The 21144-nt window shown below is 42.8% G+C and overlaps 1 protein-coding gene across 13 annotated transcripts in view; it reads right to left on the bottom strand.

Annotated features, from left to right (window-relative positions):
- Positions 1–21144, bottom strand: part of hspg2 (heparan sulfate proteoglycan 2) — a 125139-nt gene that overhangs the window by 77318 nt on the left and 26677 nt on the right. For 11 of the 13 annotated variants that reach the window (XM_039799814.1, XM_039799820.1, XM_039799821.1 and 8 more), the window contains exons 2-4: positions 14126–14255; positions 12905–12964; positions 2656–2715 (exon numbers count right to left, since the gene is read on the bottom strand). In XM_039799814.1, coding sequence (XP_039655748.1) covers positions 2656–2715; positions 12905–12964; positions 14126–14255 — 250 coding nt within the window. The remainder of the gene's footprint in view (positions 1–2655; positions 2716–12904; positions 12965–14125; positions 14256–21144) is intronic. The other 2 variants (XM_039799822.1, XM_039799825.1) reach the window with 1 other exon arrangement.

The raw sequence follows: 21144 nt of genomic DNA, 5'->3' as shown, positions 1-21144 counted from the left end.
TGCAGTGTCCTTGAGTTAGTCACTGAACCCAGAGAATGACTAAGATGTGCCTGACCCTGCCCTCTAATCACTCTGAAGGAATGTAGCGAGTTGGGTTTCTTCTTCTTCTCTTCTAGCACTCATATTGCCCTGCATAAAAAAACTTCACCCATCTGCCACATATGTGGACAGACCATTAAAAAAAAAGAGTTTGTATGCATTTATGTATCGTCATGCTGATTTTTAATTAAATGCGTTGGTAAGCAAACATTAACACCTAACAAAATAAAAAAGATTCACACATTAATAGTTTTACCAACACTTTCTATGGCACGTATCTTCTTGCTTATCAGAGCCAATTTCAATCCCACATCTCAAAAGCTTGGCATTTTATTGGAGCAACTGTTTCCAAAGCTGTGTTGACTTTTAAACAGGATTTTCACATCCCAAAACAAAACAAAAAAGAATTCATGTAATCAATTCTTCCACTCCAGTTATAGATGCTACCTTTATAAAACATCTTGATGAGCTATATGAGTAACTTATTATCAACAAAAATGTCGGCTGTATTATTATAATTCCATTGTCGCAGGCAACTTAAAATAGCCCAGCCCCGTTCTCACACTGCTGCCAACACTTTGTTAGGACGGGTCTGCCAGCCTCTGAATTTAGACTGGCAGAGAGCGTTTAGGGAGGAAGTCAATATTTGTGCCGTTTCTTGCACTCAGATGCTACTTCTATGCCAAAAGCAAAGAGTCATGTTCTAAGCAGGCATCTCCTGAGCTTCTACTTCCAAACATACATGTTTCCTTTGTTGAACTTAAAAAACAGTGAAACAGTTAAACAAATCAGTGAGAACACCTTGAACTGTGACATTTCATTCAATACTTTTCCCTTTTTGAATTCCCCTTTAGAACGCAAGTCCAAATAAAGACAAAAATCGCGATCAAAAATCGATTAATTGCACAGCCTTACTTACTAGTAGCTACTTAATTCAAATGTAAAGCTGTTGTGTCTCAGCTGTGTGTTCTCTACCCTAACCCTAACCCTGCCTGAGCTTTGGCTGGTAAACAGCTGTCCTCTCTAAACGCTACTGAATTCTCTTCCCTTACGCGCAGCATTTGCACTACAAGACATCCCATTCCTGGTGAGGGAAAGCCACATTTATGACAAAGTAAACTAAGCACTGCCTGTGAAAACACACAGTGAGGTGAACATGTAATGACAGAACTGCAGTCTTTAGCGCAGCCTGGCAGGGTGCCTCGGTGCTTGCTTTACAGGCTGTTACTGTCAGACATGTAGGAATAAATGTTAGGCCTGAATGTGGACCCAGTAGACAGGCAACATCAAAGTCAGTCATCAAAGCGCCTCATTTGACCCGCATATAATCTAATCAGTTGAGTGGGTATTCGCCGCCTAGTCAACAGCAGATCGTAGCCCCAACTCTCTCCCGTTGCAGACGGCCTCAGATCCTTTGATTAGAGTGCGGGGTTGTGCCCTGCTGCTAACGAGCGGCTCTTTTACTCTGAGACCCATTCTCTTGTGCATCAAGAGAGAGGGGCGGGGGAATCCCCTCGTCAAGCGCCGCTACCATCAAGAGTGATGAAACTGTCAGAGGGCAGACATGACGGGTGGGATGAAGAAGGAAAAAAAGGAGCGGAAAAATAGCATTCCACACCCTTAATTCACAAACTTATTTAGCTACAGTAATAAAGCTATTGAGTAGAACTGTGGCGGCTTTGTGCAATGGGCCCCCTCTGAACACATAGAGGCCTATGCAGAAGACAAAGACTTGATTGAGCAGTGAGCTCAGCCTGTCCTTTAAAGCCCAGCCGCATTGGGCTTGACCTTTAACCCCCAAGGCTGCACCCACGGCATCGGCCCAACACCACCCGAGCCCTATCGAGAGAATCTATAAGAACAAGGCCCAAACCACATCGGCTATCCCATTAAAAATCTTTATGCGTGTTTTTTGCCAGCTGCCCTTTTTCTCAGCTTAACTCTTGTAGACAGGACCCCTGCTACTTAACCCTTTTGCTGGTGGCCAGCCAAACCACTCTGTCTCCAAGTCCACTCACTGCCCTCTGGGGAGCTGTTGGGAATAACTTCTGGCTTTACTGTTAAGCTTGCCCTGTTGTGCTCTCCCACGGCTTGCGATGTAACCATCAAAAGCCACCGTTGTGTATAACAAAGCACGTTTTCATACTCATGTTGTGGTGATTTTCTGTGAAACAGCTGGTTCGTATGATTGGGACGAGCCATCTGCACGGAATTACAAACAAGCACTTTTCAAATTAAACCGTGGAACACATTTTTGCAAGCGTTGGCTGTCCGCAGAGATGAACAGCGATGTAATTCCAACATATCTTTACAAAGATAGAAACACAAGTGTTGTCACTCGAGTGAGATGAACTCTATTACTCGATGGAACAACCACATCATTTTCCACTGGCATCCGAAAACACTGGCAGACGCCTGCAAGACACTTGGAAAAACAGACTTGCTGGACTCAAACACTGCATGCCCAAGCTGAGTCTTCCTTTGGAATGTTATCTGAGTGTGTGTTTGGAAATGAGAGTGCATAACTGAGCGGAGCAGGTGACGGGAGAGTGTGCCAAAGACAAAATAGGGGAGAAACAGCAGGATAAAAAAAGAAAGAAGTGCTTGAGGACTTACTGTAGTCTGGTTCGACTGGGCTCTCCATGTTCCTTAGATATGAAGAGTCCAACCAGTGTGCTACGGCAAGCAATGAGGGGCGAGGAGCAAAGGGCAAAGGGCAAGAGACATGGGGGAAGAGAGACGTGGCGTAGAGGTCCACGGACAAACAGGGAGCCAAAGGTCAAGTATCAAACAAGGGACAAAAGGACCAGGTAGAAGGATCAAGTTAGGCAGGCAGGTGCAGAGAGGTTAATATGTCAGGAAAGTTAGAAAGGAAGTGATTGGAAGCGAGGAGAGAAAACAGAAAGTTACAATCAGAAAGTGAATTGCTATAAGAGTTGTAACAGAAACAGGAAATCAGGAAAAAGTCACTGAGATGATTAGAGTTGAAATACACAGTTGGCATGAGACAGCAAATGGAAGATATGCTGATCTGTAGGGATGTGCAAAAGAATCGATTCATATTCGAATCGCGATTCAAGCTCTGCCGATTCCAAATAGATTCATAGAATTCCAAAAATCGATTCATATGTAAAAAAAAAATAAAAATAATAAATAAAATAATATATATATATATATATATATATTTATTTTTTTAAATATATATATAAAATATATATTTTTTCTTTTCTTATTTTTTATTGTATGTCTGCTGCAATCACATGGGAAAAGTAACTACATTTACATACTGTGAATCGTTTTTTGAATCGAGAATTGTTTTTGAATCGAAAATTGATTTTTAATCAAATCATGAGACTAAAAGTCGATATCGAATCGTGACATTTTCTGAATTATGCACCCCTACTGATCTGCATGAAATTATGTAAAATAACAGGCTGTTTTCATAAATCATTTGTGCATGTAGCAACGAAAAGTAACGCACTGTAATTCGTAAGCATTCCACGTATTTTTCGCTGTATGCGCCACAGTGACTGCTGCTATATAAGAACGCTCTGGACCGTGTAGGGAGGAGGTCGGGGGTGATGGGTGGGTCACAAAACACAGCACTTTCAAGCAGGGGAGCGGAGTTCGAAAAGACTTTCACCCAGGAAACCTGTTTTTCGTTCCTTGGGAGTGTTTTAACCCAAACCACAATCTTTTTTCCTCAACTTAACTAGTCACTTTGGTGTCCAAGCTTAACTATCATCGCTGCATGGCGCTCGCTCTTTCTCGGCTAAACTCAACTAGGGATGCACCGAATCCAGATTTTTAGGGTTCGGCCGAATACCGAATCCACTGGTTAAGATTCTGCAGGATCTGAAACCGAATACCGAATCCTACTCCCATCCTCAGTTTGACTGTCCTTCCTTTGCCGTACCTGAAGTTGCTACATTTTGGCTGCTGTCTGTAGATTACTTCATACACCACTCTTTCAGATGTTTCATACGCAAATTTTTTAACAGCGGCAATGTTGTGTATTGTTTAGGGTCCTCGCCACCACAAGACAAATCGGCAATGCAAATTGAACATGTAGCTCGACTTGAATGGCCTGCTTTTGACTGAAAGTACCGCCAAACAACACTTTTTCTGCTCACGAGTTCCATTTTCCCTTTCTCACAGCCTACTGCATTGAACGGTCCACCTACGTAAACACCTTCCTGTAATCAACGGCGGCCTCATGACGTGGACCAGCATAGCGCGCGTAGTGCAAGAGTAGGGTTTGGTGGAAAAAAATTCTAAGGTTCGGCAGAAACCGAACCCTGTCAAAAAGCCCAATATTTGGCCGCATCCGAAGCCGAATCCTGGATTCGGTGCATCCTTAAACTCAACTGCCATGGCCCCTGAAAAGACCGGCATCTGGCGGCGCCTGTAGCCGGCTCACAGTCACCTATTGTCGGCTAAACTCAACTACCAACTGCCTCTGATACAACAGAGCTCAGTAGCTCTGACCAGCTGGCTGTTGCCCGATTTCGTAGTATATCGTCCGAATTGGTATGCATACATTTTCGTACTATATCGTACGAACGGGTTCGTGAAAATGCATTGGAAAAAAATTTATAAAATGAAACAGCCAAGACATCAGCAGGAAGAGAAAATAAAGTTGTCGTCACAATTGTATTAGAAGCTAGTAATGTCAGAATCCATTTCTTGCTATCGACTGTCCCACTAATCATTACCATCCGCATGTTGAGGACAGTCATGCTCAGTGAGACAATGGACCCTGTGGTTTTTGCTGACTAATGTGTTCAGCCACCGTCTGTCTGGAAACACACAAGGAAGTCTGCTCGCATGACAGCGTCAAGGAGAAAAGATCAGACGGCATCTCTTTTGAAATGAGTGGGTGGGTGGGTGAGGATGAGGATATCCTACCAACCAAACACACACTTCCATGCGCCGCTCTTCACATGTCTGCCGTCAGACACACACACACACACACACACACACCCTGGAGCTTTGGCAGAGAAGGAGGGAGGAGCTGCATCCTGTTTCCCTCCTAAATGTAAAGAACAGAGCACCATTATAACCGTTTTTTTATTTTTTTTACCAAAAAGTTAAGCCCTCTGCACTGGCACGGGCAACAATGACAATGTTCTGTTTTGTGGTGACTCATTCATTCTTCCACTGCTTTGGATGCAGTTACACCGTGGGGCATGCTCTGAAATGTCAGCTGAGGAGGCCTCTCTCACGGGCGCTCTGAAACAAAGATGGGTTTTGAGAGAGGGACCCTTGTGCCAAATTTTTTTGAGTATCTGTTCACTATATACGCCTATGTTATCTTGTCCATAAATACAGATTTGACTAAATGTTTATTTTTATTTTTTTTATACTTTACACTAGTACTGTGCTGACACTGCTCCGATACAGATTCTGTATGTCGCCTCCTTAAACGTCGACAGACAGCAGTAAACAACAGCTCCTTCATAATCAAGTGGGTGTGCTGGATCCAGCTGTTTTACAGCTGCACATATAAAAAACACATGTCTCCTGATACATCATTACTGTAGCGGGGGCATGTCTTTCAGAGGAGAGAGAGAGAGAGAGAGAGAGAGAGAGAGAGAGAGAGAGAGAGAGAGAGAGAGAGAGAGTTTTTATTTTAGACAGACTGTAACTGCGGTCGCCTGGTGTTACAGTCAGGTGAACTGAATGCTGCAAACTACAGCATGGGAAACCATTCATAGTCTACAAAGTCCAACCAGGAAACAGCTGACAGAAAACTTGCCCTACCCAAACCATCTAAGGTCTCACAACCCCGAGAATAGCGACCCAGACTAATTAAAGCTAATGAAATATCCGCTACTTCAAAGGCTGCAGATATGTTGTGATCCTTGTCAGAGTGAACAGCTTAATTATTACGCACTGCTCTTTTATGTGCTGATGATCACAGACTGAAACAAAGCAGTCACTGTATAAGAGCATGAACAGACAGGAACTCTGCAAAGATAACCCTCCTACCAATCGGGAGAGAAAGTAAGCGAGCGCATGTACTAAATGTATCAGCTTACAGAAGAAAACAAGTTAACAGTGTGACAAATCCCAGGAGAGTCATTATTTGATATGAAAATTCTCTAGTGTTCAAACAGGAAGCTGCTCTTAAGACTGTGGAGCTGTGTCCAAATAAACTCTCAGATCTGGGAAAACTACGGGACAACTGAATACCCTGCCAATATAACCACAAGTTCTAATTCAGTATTTGTTTTGTGACACAACAAACCATTTTCCTTTCTCCAACTTGAGCGGTTCTCTTCTGCTTGCAGCAAAGATTATAGTGAAGGCCATCAAAACAAACCGATGTATCCGTTACAAGCCTGTCCTTGAGGGGGGAAAAAAAGATATAATTCAAACAGTCGCACACGCTCTATTTCAATGAACTCAACCTCAACATCTCTTTCCTAAAGAGGAGCGTTGCAGGCGAGTTCTCCAAGGCAACGCATTTTGTTATTGGTACAACAGAGCGTGGTATCATGGGGCAAGGTGCAGTAATAAGGCTCAAGCCCATACCAACCATCAACAACACAGCCCTCGTGTTTTGTCTGTCTTTCCCACAAAAGAGAGTCAGCTGTCTGATTAGAACGTGAGAAGTTTCTGCCAGTGTTGCAGTACTCAACATCGCTCTCAAGAACACTTTTTAAAAGGTCTCTGTATTGGAATCGACCGCAGTCTTGTCTCGGTCTTAGATAAAGAGGACTCTTTATCTGGACTTTTTTTCAAGACTGGTCTAGACTACAATTGCCTTTTGATTTGTTTTTCAAGGCATTTCTCATGATACACTATACAAAATATAAAGAGGAGATTGAAGAATAATCAAAATTTGTATTTATGGGAATGTGGTAGCGTGGTTGACACCAGACCCTTCTCAGTTGTAACAGAGTGGGTCCGGGCAAGGTTCATTCGCAGCTCATTTCCAAAGGGGCGTCACCAACGGACGCCTGCTCAAATGCCTCTGGGCGCAATTGGATAGCCCTTCAACCAATCAAGACCAACGATCCGGGTGACGTAGTAGCGGCAGCGGCATCAACGGGTTGCTGCGCTTCAGGTGACCTCCATGTTGAATGTAAACAAGAAGCTGCTTGCTGTTGTTGCGCTATCGTCATCGTGTAAAGCCCGCCTTAACGGTTGTGATTGGTGCCTCGATTTGGAAAAAATGGAAATGGGCTCGAATGGGCTCTTGGCCAGACTGACTTGCAGAGCAAATCTCCAATTTGACGGAAGTTTGTCAGGGTTTCCCAAGGCTAGGAATTAGGGATGGACCGAAATGAAAATTCTTGGCCGAAACCGAAAACCGAAAAAGAGGAAACCAAGACCGAAAAACCGAAATAAATTATGCCAATTATTAGTACCATTACATTTATGGCTATGACTGTGTACTAACTTTACTAAAATCAAGGCATTGCAATTGTATAAATTAATATTAAAGTTTAATTAAAAAAATATCTAGCAGAAATATGGCTACAATCTGATAGTCACATACAGTATATAGTAGCCTAAGAACAGAATAGCTTACCTATTATTATTATTATTATTATTATTATTATTATTATTTGAGGCACTTTGTTGCAGGATTTCACTGAACATATCAGACAACGAGGGTGCATGCCCCTCATCTGGTGCAGAGAGACGAGTCATTTTTTCTGCGCTCTGATCTCCTGCGCTGGGCGCTGCTCCGTGCGCGCTCCGTCTCCACGCGGGTTCTCCGCATCCATCGCGGCCTGGATCATTTCTCGTGCGCCCTGCTTTATTTCTGCATCCAAGTAATGGTCTTTATAACGCGGATCAAGTACAGTCGCGATGAAGTGCAGAGGATCCAAATAGATCTCACTGAAACGTGTGCTAACCGACTCTAAGAGCGTACTTTTCATTGTTTTCACTCCGTGGTCCGTCTCAACCTCTTTGCTTAGGAGACGCTTTGCAGGTGGAACGGATCGGGTACTGACTGCCGAAAACCAAAAATTTTCGGTGGCCGAATATTCCGTGCATCCCTACTAGGAATGTGGATGATCAATATGAGGAGTGCCTATGGTTATCATTTCCCAAATGTTATCGTGGCATGCAGTGTGAGACTCGCACTGGTCTGGTATTGGTCTTGACTCTGTATCGCCCTGCCTTTGTCTTGCCATGGTCTCGATACACTCAGGTCATGGTGATGACTTGGTCTCGGTTTAGGTGGTCTTGACTACAACACTGGTTTCTGCTGTACTCATCGCTCAGTGCGTGGCCACCTTGAGGGCCCCCGGCACTGCAACAACAAAGACCTCACCAAAATAGCTGCAGCTGCCAGCACCAGTCCCCCTGTGTAACTACCCAGGATTCTCCCAGTATGGGACAGACACACACACACACACACACACACACACACACACACACACACACACACACACACACACACACACACACACACACACACACACACACACACACACACACACACACACACACACACCATGTCACTGAGACGCACATCTGACAAACTACCCATGCAAAAGGCAGAATAACTGAGTGGGTGGCCTGGCCGCGGCCTGTCCTTTGCCCAGGCCAAAGTGACATTACCCTGATGTATTGTCCACTTCTGCTGCAACATCTGTTCTCCTCTAGAGATAACGGACGAATATGAAACCTAGATTGTGTTTTTTCAGCAAGCACCCACTAGCAACTGATACAAAACCAGCTGAGGCTACACAGAGATGCAATCACCTGTCTGTGAGCCAGTGGATCAAGGACAGCCTGACCCTCAAGTGTACGCTAAACATCCCTGCAGACTAAAGACAGAACACATCTCTCTGCTCACACTTCCCTTGAATCTGACAACTGACAAACTCCAAGCTACATGTTTAATCTCAAACCAACGTATCACAGAGCACAGATAACTATATACACATGCTTTATGTGACTATAAAAATACAATTAATATTCTTTTTTACGGCAACATGGCTTACGATACTGATAATATCCCGATACAGCAATTCTGCGATAATCAATATATTGCTAGACAATCCCATAATGATACATTACGATATTGGTCTAACTATGAATACATAATGACTGTATTATAAAAAAAATAAAGGTTAAGAGAAGGTTTTCTCTCTTCATTCATTGCAAATCCAAACTGTTTGAAAAACTTGTGCTGCAGAATTGTGCCGTTTTCGGTCTGTAAATTAAAATGACAGAAATATAGAGCAACTATGGGCTAGTTAACTTATGTTCGAGTTTCCCTCATTCATGTGTCGAGCGCCACAACGCGGAGCCATTAAGTAGCGACACTAGGAGCAGGGGAATTTATTCAGAGCGCGATATTTTATTTATTATAAAAATCGATATTTGGCGCCAGCGTATTGATTCTCGTATCGCACGAAGAAGGACAAAGATGTATTGCCGATATTTTATCCCACCCCGATGCAACTTATGTGTACAATTTAAACATTTAGTCTAGCTCGGGTTCTGACCAAATACACAATGATTAATGATTTCTGTAAAATGAAAAATGTACCATTATAAAGCTTCAGCTCTTTTGGCCGGCAGGTTCGGTGAGACGACGGAGACATGTTGAAGACTGAACTAAGGAAAGGGTGTTGCATCATAATGTTACCTGGAGAATAAGTGTATATTTAACAGCGTTTGTTTTTCTACATATTGTGTACAGCCGTAGCACCCTCTTCCAGAACCACTTTTGTAGAGATATGAATTCTTAAGCTTTTCATCCAAAATTAGCACTGGGAGAGAATTTAACCCCAGCAGACCCTCAACCAACCACCATCCCCATTACTAAGTGGACATGGTAGCCTTTGTGTCTTTTGGTTTCTAAACAAAGTGGCCAATATCCTTGGTGCAACGGGAATGTCTGTAATGGAGCCTGTGGAGCGAGCAAAGGCTCTCACAGATGAGATAATCTTATTTTGTCTCCCAGGAATCTCTTTGGGGATCTGAGTGTGTAGGTCAGGACGAGAGGTTGGGAGGACATGGGACCCAACCTCTATCTCTCTGGAGAAGATTGCAGACTATGATTTGTGGGGGGGATAAAGAACAACAATGGACAAAAGAGGTTTAAAATAGCTTTATATCAACAACAGTTTAGGTTCCAAATGTTGATTACGCAGCTCCAATGCACAAGACTAAGACAGTAGGAAATGGGAATTCCTTAACCAACGGTGAATAGTAGCAAAACAGGATATAAGGCATAATGGGGGACACTGTGGCACCTAAACCACTTTAAAGTAGTGGAGGGGGAAGGAAGGCAGAGGCTTGTGTGAATAGTCTGGACAGCCAACAGGACAGAGACACTCATACAAAAGTATTCAGCATTCAGCACAGGAAACCGAATTTCCTTCCCATTGTTGTGGGGCTAAGATCTATATATGGACAAAGCCGGCCTCCACCAATCATAGCACCATGATCATACTGAGCACAATGCAAATGTCTCGCCACCTTTGAGATAAGATAATATATTAAAAGAAAGTACTGCATAATCTCAGCCTCCTATTTATTTGCCACATTAAACCAATATTGACCTTTACGTGGTTACAAATGCCAGGGACATTTATGGAAACACGAGCAATAAACCAAAGTAATGGGGAAAGTTTGTAGGCGCATGTTGCACAACAAAATGTAAGCACATTAACAGGAAATATTTTCCCATCTTATGCTGTCGACATAGCCCAAACAGGATTTGTATTGTTAGACTTTCATATTCTTTTTGTACGTTTGTATGTGACTCAGAAGGTTAGAGGACCCACCAGGACGGACGGACGGAACGGACGGACACACACACACACACACACACACACACACACACACACACACACACACACACACACACACACACACACACACACACACACACACACACACACACACACACACACACACACACACACACACACACACACACACACAAAAACGTCAACTTTGATACAGGAGGTTGAAATAAAACTTTCACCTACTGAAATGATCTGCAAAGCTGTGTTTTCAAGAAAAGATACACTGTCTTACAAGTACACCTTAATCAATCAATCGTTCTCGATATTAACTCAACATTTTCTTCATCAATGCGCTGCTAAAAAATGACTCCACTTTCGGGTAGACCTGACTAGCCTAATCGGTCACAATCACATGCTCCATACACATTAATCTCACATGTGTTAAAAGCTCCTCTGACACCTTTAACTAACCAAATTCAGCGAGGGGCCTCACAGCCGTGCTATTTCTGTGGGCAAGGCACATGCTATGTGTCTTGAGCTATGATGTCAGCTTGCAACACTGCTACCAAAACAATTATTCTGCCATGATGTAATCAGCTCCGCCAACCTGTCGAGTGCCAGCGTCTGGCACCGAGGACAAACTAAGAAACAGCAGCTATTACTGTACCAGGCCCTTGTCTTTAATAAGAAAATATTCTGACCTGTCTGGATATAACATGTATCTGCCTTGGTAAAGGAATATACTGCAGGGGTGGGGTATATGTTAAGACTTCCCAAAATTGCTCATATGCAGAAAATCCATAGTCTAGATAGATGCATCAAATGGAGGTAGAACTTTGTTGAATATGTTGTCAAGTGAGCCACGGCAGCTAAAAGCAGATATAGTTAAGAATCAGCATTGGTCTGTCAAAATAAAATAAGTTGATACTGCTAAGTTATTCTTGGTGGCTGCTTGAGAAAATCAGATATACGCTACGGGGGTCTGAAAAGAAATTTGTTGAAGCGTGCAGATCTTTCTTGACTTTTTTTTGATCAACCCTCCTCGCTAGTACAGGAATTAACGCTGAAATGACCATGTTGGACCTGTTATACACGCCTGATATAACTCTTAACCTTCTAGGTCTGGACGTGCTGCTTCTGCTTAATTTCAGTTTTGCAATAGTAGGTGCCTTGATTTATGTTCTTGCATTGTGTGCTTTTTGATATACAGTATGTGTATACCACGTTGTACATTCCTCTATTAACCAGAGCCATTTAAATACATAAAGGGACAGCAGGGGGGTAGGGTATGTTCGTTGCGGGGATGGGATGCTGTTGTAGTTTTTGTCTTTTTAATTTATGTACATTGTAAAATTCAATAAAAGGAACTGTGAAAGAAGGTATCCTTGGTGGCTAAGGCCAAGTAGTATGCATACATATTCAGTGAAATAGTCAATTGACAGTAACTCTTAAGTTGTGTTGCGGTCATAATAAAAAGTAGAGACGTTAAAAACATGAAAAATGGACCAAGAACAGAAGCGTATCAAGCAGCAGTAAACCACAGGCGTGATTAAAGAATTAGACCCATCATGAAATTTGATGCAAAGTTTAATACGCAATCTAAATCCCCCCCCCCCACTACTGTGCGATGCGATTTGGTGCGGTACCTGCATATAAATAGTTTCAAAGTCTTTAAAAAAATAAAGGGGGCTGGGAAACATGCAGGAGTGAATGGAATGCAAAACAGGGGTGCTCTGCTACAGCTTTTATTGTTCATGGTGCTTTCATGTATCTTATGGTGCTGTCACCTCTGCCTCTGGTTAAAAGAATGAAAGAGGACAGAGGATGTTTATGTCTTAAAGAAGACAAAGCTGAAAGTGGGTGTTATGACCACACTCTGGCAAGCTGGCGAGGAGGGAGGAGAGGGTGTAGCAGGATGTGGGAGCATCATCATTCAGGCACAGACAGACATCGTGTACAAACACGTGCGCACACACACACACACACACACACACACACACACACACACACACACACACACACACACACACAGAAGTTAGAGTCACAGATGCGGGAGCTTTAGAGGGCTGAGTGATCTACCGCACAGCAACAAAATTTGCCACAAGGAAAACTGTTCACTCGATTTTCTGGTCCCTTACTTGTTCTCTCGGAGACTGGAGGCCATGGTGTGCTTCCATCATCCTCTCCACTGGGCAGATCTTTGGAGACAGAAAACAGAAGTTTATAGGGAATATGGTCAATGCACAGATACTAGGCCAGAAAGAAAACCATGCTGCTTAATTCACTAATGTATAGGGTTGGGCATTGTTTTCACCAGGCTTTTTCAGCGTAACAAAGCCACACTTTAGAGCGCCACGCACTGTGCTCCGTGGCTGCAACACAACAAGCGCTTGGAAGTACGGTGGTCGCTACGGAAACCCAAACTTCCGTATGTTAAATTTGGAACTGATGATCGGATTCGAAACCAAATTTTCCAAACGATTCCAATAATAAAAAAATAAAAACCTTTCCAAGTTGGAACCGGTTTTTGATGTCCAATCCTAATTATGTAACAATTAGAACATGAAATCTGCTGTAGATTCTTCCTGAAAAGCGTGCATGCTTCACATTAGTGTTCATATGTAGGATGAAATCATCAAAATATGCATTTCATTACCAGACTGAGCTCATAAAGTGGCGTATGTATGACACGCCAATTCGGATGCCATTTTGGCGTGTTCTCAAGACGCATAAATCGCTTTTTAGCGCGTTTACCAACACTGTTCGGCCGCCATTGACCTACATTACATGTGAATTTTCGCCGTAGCGAGTAGTATGAAATGACGTAAGTCCGCTGAGGTTGGTTGGGTTGGTGGATGGGTAAAACACAGGACTTTCACCCAGGAGAGCCGGGACTGGTCCCGCAAGTGCCGTTTTTTTTTTTAAAGCCTTCCCTAATGTTTCTTTCCTAAACCCAATTGTTTATTGTTTTCCTAAGCATGTGACGTTTTCTTTTCTTTTTTTCGTGTTTTTGTGTTACTAAAGCCTTTCCCAATGCCCTTTTCTAAAACCCTTTTTTTTTTTTTTGGCGACGCCACATGTGTGTGTATGTTTACATCTGCTGTATATAGCGTAGACATACACGTGGATAGCTCAAAATGCGTACAGATAACAAGCCATTTGGCTTTAGGAAAGTGGCGTGTAGGTTTATGCAAAGTCATGATGCAATGTTGTTCATTATGTATCTCTGAGCAAAATTCCCTCGTTTTCAGTTTTGGGATTGGTTAACAATCTAAGGAATGCATATTGAATAACATCCCCCATGAATTAAGGGCAGCTGTTGCTGTGGTTTGTGGTCTCCCAGACTCTATTAAGCCCACCTCCTGAAGCTTCATCAGCAGCAAAGTCCTCGTCGTCGTCCAGTAAGCTCGGAGATGCCTGGACATCTTTCTCCCCCTCCAAGTCTTCTGGGAGAGGGACCTCTCCCCACACCTTGGAGGCCTGAGTCACCTGCAGCAAACACAGAGAGATTTAAAGGGGTTGAAGTCTCCGCGGAGAAAGGTTACACCCAGTGCTATACATGGACCCTGGAAGGGTGGAGGGAAAACAAAAGCGGACACAGGAAACGTTGGGCATTGTGATGTGTTTACTTTGACCATTTATTATCTCTTAGAGGCCTTTCAAGAGGTCGCATGCAAACAAAAGTTCATGGCACCGTAACGAACAGAGCTCCTTCAGGGATTTGAGTTTCTTCCACAGCACAAATGACCAAAGAAATCATGACTATTTGCTGTTGCTATGTAATTTGAATGGTGGAAGTTACAGCTACATGTATTCACAGCTGACTGCAATGACCCACATATAAATACACGCACAAGTACAAGCAGACAATCACACACGCCTCTACTTCCAAACATACATGCCCAAATAATGTGCAAAATAATAAATCTGCACACACACGCACACACACCACAAAACTGTGAAAGCCAGGGAAAGCAGCGGAGGTTGAGATCAGAATGACTGAATGACATAAATCTGTCAAAGTTTGCTTTTAAGTCCACCCCCCTTGGGTAAATAAAAAAACACACAACTGGTTCCCTGCTCAGGAATTAGGAAGGAGTTTATCACGGAAACATGAGGTTGCCTCCAGGAGCAGTAAACACTTCAAATAAATGCCGCACCTCAGAGGACAAGTCACTTCCAAATCTGTGATCATCATATCATTAAGCATGTTATATCAATGGAACTAGCAGGGGTGTAACTGAGGAATGGGAACGGAGTGCCTGGCCTCCAGCCACAGTTGGGTAGAATTTAATTCAACAACTCTACGCGTACATGGTGCTTGGGCAGCAAATCAAACCTCAATACGTATCTTTGATCGGCCAGTTTCTGACTCAAATCAAAATTTTAAACCGTTTTAATTAGGCAATGTTCTTGCACAACTATTTTTAGACCAGGGGCCTGCAACCTTAGACACTTGTAGCTCAACCAAAGGCACACTAGCAGGGAAGTGTTCAAGAGAGCTTTTTGTTAATGTTACAATCCACATTGTCAAATGACCTCTTATACAGCCATTGGCACGAGCAGTCGGTTATTTACGGTAGTTCGATTGACTTTTTCCCTATCCGCATTCAGCGAAGACCGGCCCTACTTTTGTTAAACAAAGCAAAAGTCTACAGCCATACTAGCATCTCTGTGAGGCTTTACTTAGTCACAGCAGTGCTTTGAGCTAAATGCTAATGTTAAAATGCTAACATGCTACATTTGTGACAATTTTAACATGCTGATGTTTAGCAGGTGTTAGGTTTCCCATGTTCAACATCTTAGTTTGGCATGTAAACATAACATTTGCTAATTAGCACTAAACACAAAGTACAGCTGAGGCTGATGGGAATGTCTTTAGTGTTACAGGTAATGTATTGTAAGAATTTGAAAAAAAAAAATATATATATATATAGATCTGATCACCAAAGTTATTCATCCTGAGGGGAACATCAATGTATGTACCATCCAATAGTTGTCGAGACATTTCACCAAAAAACTTCATGGTGTCACTAGGAAAAGTCAAGGGATCACCAAAGTCTTTAGGGTTCTTCCTCTGGGGACCATGAATATCTGTACAACATTTTTTATCTGTCCAGTAGTTGTTGAGATACTTCACTCTGGACCAAAATGGGGACACAGACATACTTACAGTGCCATAACTAGAGCCACAGCCAAACCAATTAATAACAAATGCATTCCTACAAGTAGAAAAGTATTGTTATTTATGGTAATAGTACTAAAGTATTATTATCAAAAAGATTATATATGAATACATTTCTATCACATTATCCAAAGGCAATCCTTGACAAGTCACATGAATAAAAAGACAGAGTGGCCTCCTCTTGCAGTGCACCTGATAGACCCATACACACTCTCAATGAGGAGACTAAAAGCTTGGCCAGCCGCTCTCATATCTGATCGTCTTGATAACGTCCACTGTGCCAGCCCAAGTGGAGCACAGTGTGGGTTTATTATCGCTGCTCTCACCATCTCAGCATCCAGACTGCCCAGACTCTGGCTATAAGCTTGGATACGACACTGGCAGGATGCCACCCCTGGCATTTCCAGTTGGCATGGCCCGCCAGTTCCCATTTCCACCCATCTCTGTCATGGTGGGTTTCCCATTTAAATGGCTCCAGCTAATAAATAACTAGATCTATCCCCCCAAATCCTCTCTCCCCTGACTGAACACCCTTACAACAACAATCCTGGGCCATTTTCACAAAGGAAACCGCTGACTAACCAAATTCTTTTCAGTGATGCCGACCAGCCAACCATTGGTGTGATCATCTCCTGCTTCCCACTCCCTTGGGATGGGGTATCATCTGGACACGCTGGATGCCATCTGGGCAAAAACCACCACAAACTTACAAAGCAGCCTTGGCTGGGTGAGTCCGAGTCCATATTTGCACCTGATGTTAAAGCTAACATGTTGAGCTCCACTTGATTGAGAATGTCAATCTGGCCTCGTCTGCTGGACTACATATACAGCAAATGTGCTTTCTCACTATGCTACTGCATTCTAGTTCAAAAAGCTGCTGCGACCTTTAAACTCTGTCCAGGAGTTGAGGCATGTCTAGTGTGTTAAAGTTATCTCTCCCTCAAGATAAAGGTCTTGACTGACTGTAATTCTTTGAACTCCACCCAACCCAGAGGACACCTCTTAGACAATCCCCTTGCTCTAGTAACTTGTTGCAATTTCCAGGCAACCAGGTAGATGCTTGGTACGCACATGTACATGCACATACACAACAATACTGTACACACGTGTGACACACAGACAGGCACACACATTCCAACCAAAAGGAATTCCACTGTTTTCTTATGTATTACTCTGCTCACAATGCACAATGTTTGCCTTGCAGGATGAAATAGTGGTAGCTCTAGAAAAAAAGAACGACAGAACCCATGGATAATGAGTGACAGATGATGCTATACAGAAGCTTGAGGATGGGCCTTAAGTTTGGCCAGCTGTTGTTTAGTGGGACCAAAGGAAAAATGCATTTTGGTTCGGGAACAATTGATAAGCCTTGGGACAGAAGCAGAACATTCTGGGAAAAGACTGGTACATTGTAAAATTAAAGCCAAGATCTTTTCTTCCATCAGCAGTTGTTAAATCTTGCAGCTGGAGACCTGCTGTTACCCACAGCCAAACAAATGCTGGCTCCTCCACATGCCCAGTTGTACTGCAAGCAAGTTTATTTAATTTCACAGTCACTGGCCATTAACAGTCAATCAGATTCCCATGGTTCTTTGTTTCATTCTAAGCTCCCCAACTCTCCACAGCTTTTATCTGTAAGACCACAAGAACAAATGTATCATAAATTATTCAAAAAAATGTCTGGGTCCATTTTCTATTTTTTTCTCTCATCTGACTTGGTGGAATAAAACTACGTTCATTGTTTCATCATCTGATTTTTTTAGTATCATAACACTGATACTGAGATAATGGTGTGGTAACTAATGTGGCGTTCACTTTTCCATATTAACCACAGCTTCTGTACTTTAATATTTCCTAACTGGCGCTTGCTTGCTCACAACAGTATGTTGAGTTACAGTATGTTCAGATAACATGCACAAAATTATGGGAGCCATTGCTCGCAGTGTGATTGCATACTAAGACAGACTATGGATGAAATGAATGGCGGTGAATCCTTAAGCTATTATTTAATGTGTAAATAAACGAGTTTTTCTTTCACAAATAGGCCAATTTATCTTTGCTATTAAAATGTTAGATTCGTTTTAATGTATCTTTTCAGACATACATCTATATATACTTTTTTTTTTTAAGAAACTTTCAACATAATTTTAAAAAAATTTGGCGGCCCCCTGCACTAACTCTGAGGACCAACTAGGGGTCACGGACCCCTTGTTGAATATCTCTGCTTTAAACTGTTCACAAAACCTTTAGCGATTAGAAAATGATTTAGCTTCATGAAATCTTTTACAGTTTTTGTGTTAACACTGTTTAAGTTTAGGGTTTCATTCAGGCTTTTTCTGTGCTTATAATGGAGTGTATATTGCATGACTCTTGGAGTGGGTGATGTTTAGCTTTAGCAATTTAGCTTTTCAGCATTTACAAGCATTTTCTAGTTGTATATAAAATGGCTTTGGTAGGGTTTTGTACAGTACACCATTTACAGACAAACAGCCAAAACCACTGGTTTGGCCCTTTAAAACGTACAAATACAAAAATAAATGTGTCCGCAAAACACACGCTGGCATGTGGTAGCACATGCAAACACACGCCCACACTCATTCACACAGTATAATAAACCCACGCTCCTGCATTCCCATTCTGGTCACATCTCTGTGACAGCCGAAGCCTGTCAGAGGCAGTGTGAGAAGAATTCCTCATGGGACTCGATTCGCCCACTCGGCTAATAAACCCACTGATGCAGCTGCAGGACAATCTGTGAGAAACGTCTTAAAAAAGGCATAACCAATGTGTTACGGAAAACAAGAAGCAGCTCATACTAGACGAGAGTCCCACAGACAGGAGGGATGATCGCTCATAAAAAATATGTAATGCCGTTTTTCTGAGAGCAGCAACGGAGGTTTAGCATTTAAAGCATCTCCTGAGCTCACACAATGTATCTACTTTTGTTCCCAGCAGAGCGCGTGATAGGCAAACGCAGAAAGGTAAAAGCTGAAAAAGGCTGCACGGGGTATTGCTCATTCCTATCAATTGATTTTAAACACCAAGTTCTGACCTTTCAAGCAAGCAGTGTGCTGGCACTTCTTTCACAAGATGAATTCCCAACCTCCTTGACCCTCCATCCCTCCTTAACCACCCTCCGCTCTCTTTTACTCTCTCCGCCTTGAAAGACTAACAGTATCTGCTTAGACTTAAGGTTGCAGCATGTACTAAACAGGAATGGAATGTAAACTGCAGAGAGCATTAAGTGGACGAAAATCTGACACATACTCTCTTCTCTTTAGGTAGAGTATGCTGAAAATGGGGGAGGGCCCGCCAAGCACTACCAAGCACCAACAAGGCCTGAGCTGCAGAACCCCAGCACTCCCTTTACTTGACCCGCTGCTATCAGTGGAGTAGGTGCAGCAGTAGTATTAGCAGGGCTGCATTAAATCCGATCCATTAGAACACCTTGATAGTGTAAAAATAAAATATGTGTGCACAGGTTTCTTTTTTTATGTGCTTGGCCTTGTGTTGTAAAAGAGTGATGAAAGAGACAGAGAGAAATGTTTCTTTTCCACAAACTTGCAGGAACAGGAGTTACAGGCGTCTTAAGGTTTGAAACAACAGGAAAGCTTTGTCCTTGTTTGTGTACGTTTGCGTGAGAGAGACAGAGTTTCCTATTTGCGTAACGCTTGCTTGGAGTGGTGGGTGAATTGACAAACTGCCACTTCTGACACTAAACCTCTGCCTGGGCCCCCCGCTGCATAAAAGGGCCCGATGAGTGAGGCCCTTCTGCTCTCTGCAGCTCTTTGACATTTCTACAGGGTTTAATCCAAAGTGATTGGATGGGGAGGAAGTGGAAGGAGGCTCTTCATTCAGCAGACAAACACGCTTTTGACAACGTGCAGGGATTGTCTTCCTAAAGTGTTCCATGACTAATACTGTGGGTGCAACAAACAGGTCGGATTTTTCTCAGAAAAAAGAGGATTGTAGAGAGGAGTGAAGGGGGCCATGGAGCAAAAGGTGAAGGATAAGTCTGCATTTTTGAACACATGCTTGGAGTGCCTGCAAAGCCATCTTCCCCCAGGTCATTCATTCTCTCCCCCACACAACGCTCATGCCATGCATTTTACAATAAGCTTGGGCTCCCACTGGAAATAAGCAGTACGACCTGCACTTTCTTGACACGCATGTGCCTTTTCAGATATATTGTGGTATTGCAAGGGGATGCAGCAGAATGCGATGCAGTGAGGACTATGCCATTACAAATATAATAACCGGTAACTGTGAAAGCACAAAGGGGTAGTATCTTCTTTTCTTTTTGGTGCATATTTTAAAGCACCAACTAAATTACTTCAAGGAGTTCAAAGAGTACTTCATCGATTTAGCATTGCACTCCTATAAAAATATCTAAATCGATGCAGCAGAAGCAGAGATATTGTCTTTTTTATTCCATTTATTCTTCTTGCTTTTCAGTGCCAGGAGCCTACATTACCAATAATACAACTCGATCGCTAACAGTTTGGTCGGAGATTCAGGTGAGTTATGCTAATAGCTAATTCAGCTTTGTGCAGTGAACCTCAAACAGAGATGAGGAGCGGGTTACAGAGGTCTGGTACGCTCACTTATTGCAAACTCCACATTTGTCATTTTCAACATTCTGACTGACTCAAGTGACATCACTTGAGGCAAATAATTTGATTTTGTGCAGCCACAAAAATGTTTATACAACTCGTTTCACATGTGCAGTAGTATTCTAACCTGATCTGGGAAGCCATCCTTGGAAACTGTTTGGGAGGTTGGGAGGTTGTCAGGCAGGTGATTGGATGAACCATCTGTCTATCACGTTTGCCATTGTTGTTTTGAACGAACGAGCATGGCCGTCACGTACACCTAAACCACGCCTGTTTTAGCTCCTCACCGGACGCAGATAGGTTCGGGTCACTGCTGTGCGGGCACAAACGCATTACTTGAAGCCTGGCATGATGGATTTTCACGTGATCTCGTGATATAGCGAGAATCCAGCTGCTGCGCAAGTCTAAGTAGCACTACCTAAGACCTCCTACTTTTTAATTTATTTTCTGCATATATTTTTCTGTGTATATGCACCTCTGGTATTGACTATTTGTGTACTGGCGATGTACCTATGTTCTTTACTAAATAAAAATAAAAAATAAAAAACTTCCCCAAGAGTTCCCCACCATGGAGATGTAA

Source organism: Perca fluviatilis, chromosome 5 (genome assembly GCF_010015445.1).
Source record: "Perca fluviatilis chromosome 5, GENO_Pfluv_1.0, whole genome shotgun sequence".
In the NCBI taxonomy this organism is placed as follows: domain Eukaryota; kingdom Metazoa; phylum Chordata; class Actinopteri; order Perciformes; family Percidae; genus Perca; species Perca fluviatilis.
This window is presented reverse-complemented; position numbering and strand designations above follow the sequence as displayed.